Raw genomic sequence first — 6,000 nt, forward strand, 5'->3', positions numbered from 1 at the left:
ATAGTGAAAGTAGCTGGGAGATAAAACTACCTGCAGACCCCACGGCCACAGTGGGTCTGTGAGAGGAGAGACAGCCTGTCAAAGGCATTGAGAAGGCGCCGCTGGTGGGGGAAGAGACACAGGGGAAGGGTAGTGAGCTGTGAGGTGAGGTGAGCCCTCCAGAGACCCTCCACGTAGACACGCTCAAAGCTGAAAGCCAAGTCCTCATTCTCAGCCCCGAAGCTTCGAGCCCTTCGTCTCCTGTGTTCCCAAATCACATCCTGGCTGTCACACTTCAGTTAGCAAGACGCAGAACTACGAAAGCCAAAGGGAGGTTAGCTCCTTTTGGGACTTTTCTGAAACTGTGCACGGGGTCTTTGGTGGATTAGGCCTTTGTTTCCATTTTTGGCAGGTGTTGGGGCCTATGCACTGGGTTTTAAGGTCAGAATGGTGCCTCCAACATGGCGTCAGTTGTGTTACCATCTGGGGGTGGGGGCTGTTACACAAGGAAATGCTTCTCCAGGGCAGTGTCCTCTGTGCTGTGTACTGTGGGGACACACTGGCCGCCTCCACATATAAAGTTAGCTTTTGCAGTGTTACAAATCACTTCTAATGTGTTGCTTTAGGCCGGTTCTGTTTGCTTTATAATGCCGTGTTTCCAGAATGGGCCAAGTGTTCTGGCACCTTCTTATTTTGTTTTTGTGCATCCTACTCACCCAACTGGTCACATGAAGTTGGTTTGGTTTCTAGACTAATGTTCTTGCTCCATTGCTGTAAGAAAACACCTAACGCAAGCCGCTCTGTGGAGCAAATGGCTTTGTGAGGCTCACAGTTTTGGAGACTGGAAGTGTAAACAGCACTCATAGTGCAGGCTCCCATGAAGCCCCCTTGGTTTCATGATTCCATGGCAAGAGCATGTGTATGCCCTGCCAATGTGTGGTCTCTCCCCATTCTTAAAACGCCACCGGGCCAAAGAGAAAACCCACCATGTTTCAGTCATGAGGGTTCTACCTTGGTGACTCTATTAATCTAGTCACTCCCCAAAGTCCTCACTTCTAAGCATGAAGTTTCCAATCTCTTCATATATATAATGCTTTGGGAGAATGAACTTTTGCGTGGGTTCAAGTAGACAAGCCATATTCAGACCATCGCAGCTAGCCTGCATCGGCAACATTATCTCCAAGGGGTCTTTAATCCTCCAGCTGACTAACTCAGGCTTGTGAGCATAGTAACTGGGCACACTCTGAGACAGAGACAGAGACAGAGACAGAGCAGTGATGGGGAGGAATGTCAAGGCCCATGAACTCTGCACAGCCAGGTCACTGCTGTATCTTATTTACAAATCACAGTCCTGGGTAGAGGACATCCAAGCCGTTTCCTACTGGGAACTCCTGTGGCTCCCCCTCTGTGTGAATTCACACCATCCATCCCTTTCTGTGCGCAGGTGAACTCCTCGCTGATGGCCTCAGACTGCAGCGAGCGCTGCTCTTGCTCCCCAAGCACTGGCCTGACATGCCATGCAGCTGGCTGCCCATCTGGCCAGGTCTGTGAGATCCAAGCAGGAGTCCGGGACTGCCATGCTGCCCGTGGTCTCTGCTCCCTGTCTGTGGGTGCCAACCTCACTACTTTTGATGGAGCTCACAATACCATCAGCTCCTCTGGTGTCTACGAGCTTTCTTCTCGATGCCCTGGATTCCAGAAGAGCGTGCCCTGGTACCGTGTGGTTGCTGATGTCGAGCCTTGTCATGGCAACGAAAAGATCATGGGCGAGGTCCACATCTTCTTCCAGGATGGGATGATGACTGTGATCCCAAGCAAGGGCGTGTGGGTAAGCCTGGGCACAGGGGGCAGGGATGTCCTCTCTGGGCTGTCCTTCTACCTGTCACTGTGTCCTACATCCCGCCTGCTTGGGGGCCTCTCGGTCTGCTTTCTTCATTCAGATCTCTACATTTTTTTCCTGGATTTGTACCCATCTCTATATGTCAGCCTGGGCCCCTGTCCTTGGCCCGAGCTCTTACACGCAAGTGACAGGATAGCTCTGTTGTTGGTTTTAATCAAGACCCCACTGGCTGGCAGTAACAGGAAACCAATCACGAATGTCCTTAGGGGAAAAGGAATGGACTGGCTCCATATCTGGGAAAGCCAGAGACCCCTGTTACACTGTCGGGAGTTTACACCTCTAGGTTTCCGACTTATCACCTGACCAGTTTCATCCTCACAAGAAATTTCACCCAGGAATCTAACATCAGAAAGCTCAGTCCATCAAGGAAAACAGACAGAAGCAGGAAAGCAACCACCAGGCTGCTGCGTCTGCAGCCTTTGATAAGAAACCGGAAATTTCCGTACGGTCATTGCATTGCTAGGGCCGTTGCCTCCATTCAGACGCGAGCCCTACGGAAAGAGTTGATAATGTGTCTTTTGTTAGCGGTCCAGTCACTTACAGGAAATCTGGAGGGTCCTTTATTTTGAAAACTATAACTTAATAGTTTAAGATTTGAATCCCTGGGTTGTTTCCCTGTCCAGTAAAGAAACATAAGTGTTTTGTCCCAGCCTTGGAAAGTTGTAGAGATGCTTTGGATCATGCCTTCCTCCTTCTTCCTCTTCCTCTTCCTCCTCTTCCTCCTCCTTCCTCTCCTCCTCCTCCTCCTCTTCTTCTTCCTAGCCTTATCAACATATACAGAAAGATAGTCTCCGAAGATTAATAAGTTATTATTGGGTCAGTGAAATGGTATAGTGGGGAAACAAGCCATCGAAGCCCGATGGGACCTGAATTTGATTCCTGGAACTCGCAGGGTGGATGGAGGGAACCAGTTCCCACAAGTCGCCAACTGACCTCCACACTTGTATCAGGGCATGGGCACGTATATTAACTGACTGATTTAACTTTATATTAGAAAAGCATTAGCATGCACAGTGAGCTGAGCGTCCACACGGCTCCAGCTGTCTTCTTACTTGTCCGTCCTCCTCCTAACCCTCCTCTCCAGGGCCCATCCCGTCCAGCACCTGCCCCTCCTGCTTGATTGGTCCTTGTGCATGAGGACTCCAGCCTTGGTGGCCCCTCAGCGGCTCTGCCACTCAAGTCTCACTTGTCATCCCCCTCCCCCCACCAGGTGAACGGTCTCCGCGTGGACCTCCCAGCTAACGTGTTAACATCTGTGTCTGTGAGGAGGCTGCCCGATGGTTCCATGCTTGTCCACCAGAAGGCTGGCGTCCAGGTGTGGCTTGGAAAAGATGGGCACCTGGATGTGATGGTCAGTGACAGCCATGCAGCCATGCTGTGTGGAGCCTGTGGAAACTTTGATGGGGACCAGGCTAATGATGTGCAGACATCCATGGAGAACTGGAGGGCGCAGGACTTCTCCCCATGGTGAGGACGGAGGGCAGAAGCCAGGCCTCTGGGAGCGAGGCAAGGAGGGAGTGCGGGTGGGTAGCTGCTTAGTGTGCAGGATGAAGGGCTAAGCATCTGTCTCTTGCAGTTCCAACTGATCAGTCACCGGTGGCAATGAAGACTTCAAGACCTGCTGCCTCCCAGAAGTTACAGTGACTGACGGATGCCCCGTGTGTCCCTTCCCTGTCCCTCCCCTCTGCTGAGCCACTGAGGCCCAGTCTGAAAGCATTGAGTAAATATATAGACCCACGTTGCACGCCAGTGTGTCTGCCTCCTGTTGTCTCCCCCGGTTCTCTCCCCACTGTGGGATTCGTGGGTGGAGATGAGTCCCTGTGCGAAGAGGACAGCTGTCTGTGCGTGTGGGTGCGTGAGCAGAGGCAGAATCGGGTGGGCAGAGTGGGAGAAGCCCTGGGGAGGTGGAGGAGCAGATGGATGAAACGATGCATGACTGGATGGGGGAAGAGGTGGGAGGTGGACAGAGACAGACAGACAGACAAACTCCAGCTTTGCCATTGATAAGCCTGGTGAGCTGCCCGGTTTCTCTCTCACTTGGTTTCATCACCTTTAAGTAGAAGGCAGGCTGGCGTTTTCTCACAGAGTTACAGTGAGGATTTAATTCCCGAATCCAATCAATAAGGAAAAAATGAACAGAGAAATTGATGGAGGCCATTGAAAGCCAAGTCAAGTGCTGCTAGTTATTCGGATCACAGAATGCACACCACTGGTTTAGTAACAGGGAGATCTTTCATAACTTTTGGTGAACTGACGAAAGGAAAAGTCCTATTGGAACAAAGCCAAGAAATGGAGATGAAATAATGACAGTCAGTGCAACATTTTCTTTCAGGGAGTTCCATTGTGAGCTCGCCCTGTGAGTATCACTCTACGCTCAGCAGCGTCTAAGTTGCTGGGACAGAGTTGGTGGAGAGCTGGACTCAGTTTCCAGTCTGAGGGTGTGAGGGAAGTTGTGTGATGATGCCAGGTGGAGATCTCGGGGCGTCCTGAGGGCAGCGTGGGCATAAGGAGGTGCAGGGCCTTGAGTTTGGGGACAGCTTAATGGAAGATGGGACCGGCTGCAGTTCGAGAGCTGATAGTTGGAGGACTGTGTTGGGAAAGCCTGGGAGTTACTGATGATAATTACAAGGGTGGAAGTACATCTTTCTCCAGCGCTGTGGACTTCAGTATTAGAATTTAAGGGACGAGGGAGAAAGGACACTGACACAGCACTGAGGAGCCAGGGCTGGGGAGTCTCATCCCTTCTGCCTGCGCAGTGAAGGAGAGGCTGGAGGGGAATTAAATTGCTACTGTCTGGCAGGGTGGGATGGAAGGCCAAGCATTTAAAGGGGAGCAAGGGGTGGTTACAGCAGAGTGCGAAGAAGCTTCGGGAGGGGTCGCTGTTTGGGTATGAGATGTCCCTCAAACGGCCACGTGTTCATGGCTCAGCCTCAAACACAGTGTTCAGAGGTGGCCTTCGGACCAGGGACTCTGTTACCGCACTTAGAGAGACAGTCCTTTCTTTTTAAAGGGAAATAGTCCAGCTGAGAAACGTTAAAATTGTGCATATTTGGCAAAGCCAAGTGATGACCATGCATCAAAGTGCTTAGAGAGAGGTGGCCTGAAGCGGGGCCGCAGCAAGAGATGGTGGGTTTGTTGCTGCTGTGAGGAGTTTTTAATAAATACTTATAACATAAGCGGATATTTGTGAGAATGAAATGACCTTTTCTTCTCTCCCAAATCCTGGTGCAGCCATTTCTCCCTCTAAGGTATTTGTTCCTTGGATTTTCCTGAAGAGCTCTAGGGATGCCGGAGGACAAAGCTGCGATGCACATTGCATTATAGCGGAGCCAGGGTCCTTTGCTGAAGCTGGTCCTCCGCTAGCGTGCACATGTGGACCCTGGGAGATTCCCTGACGCCTTTGTTTCTGGTGTAGTGGGAAGGACTTAACTGTAGCTTCAAGGACGCTCAATCACCAAGGGACATTTTGACAATCAGTAGCCATAGCCTCCAAGACACAGTTGCAGTTTCTTCTGCCATCTGCCATGTCTAAACCCCTGCCTACCTAGTCTCACTTCCTCCCTCAAATATGGACCCTTATATTTTTATAAGAGGGCAAAGTAGAAGTCTCTTCAGTAACTTCTTAAGGCTAAGGATGGACACAGACCCTACCTACCTACCGACCCAGTGGCCTTTGCTGTCTCGGTTGGTAACAAGACAGTCAGATATGGAGGCTTGTTGGTGTAGATAGATGTTTATTTTGCTGGCTGGAAAATCCTGCAGATATTTTGTCTCATTTGATCTACTGCTGAGTATGATCTTGAGATTTGGCCCAGGAAAGATGGATCAATGTCTTCATTGTGTGACCACCCGAAGCACAATCTGTTGAATTCTGGAAGAACCAAACCAGGGTAGCCGCTGAAAGAAGCAGGCACCGAGCGGGGCCTGTGGTGCTATTCCTCCGAGTGGTCACAGAGGAGATCCTAAGCAGAAAGTGGACTGCCCCGCCCCCCCCCCATTCACTCAGAGACAGATGCATTAGCTTGTAAGAGAAAGAAATACAATATCATAAAAGAGTTTTCATAACGGTCAAAAAAGTGTTTGCTTGGCCAGGCACAGGTGGGCTTAGGTAGTATCCAAAT

The 6,000-nt window shown here is 50.7% G+C and overlaps 1 protein-coding gene across 1 annotated transcript in view; it reads left to right on the forward strand.

Moving 5' to 3' along the window:
• LOC127203868 (IgGFc-binding protein-like) overlaps positions 1-3,368 on the forward strand; it is a 37,097-nt gene extending 33,729 nt beyond the window's left edge. The window contains exons 17-18 of the mRNA XM_051162777.1: positions 1,424-1,807; positions 3,090-3,368. Coding sequence (XP_051018734.1) covers positions 1,424-1,807; positions 3,090-3,350 — 645 coding nt within the window. The 3' untranslated portion in view covers positions 3,351-3,368. The remainder of the gene's footprint in view (positions 1-1,423; positions 1,808-3,089) is intronic.
• The last annotated feature ends 2,632 nt before the right edge of the window (positions 3,369-6,000 follow it).

Source organism: Acomys russatus, chromosome 19 (genome assembly GCF_903995435.1).
Source record: "Acomys russatus chromosome 19, mAcoRus1.1, whole genome shotgun sequence".
NCBI lineage: Eukaryota > Metazoa > Chordata > Mammalia > Rodentia > Muridae > Acomys > Acomys russatus.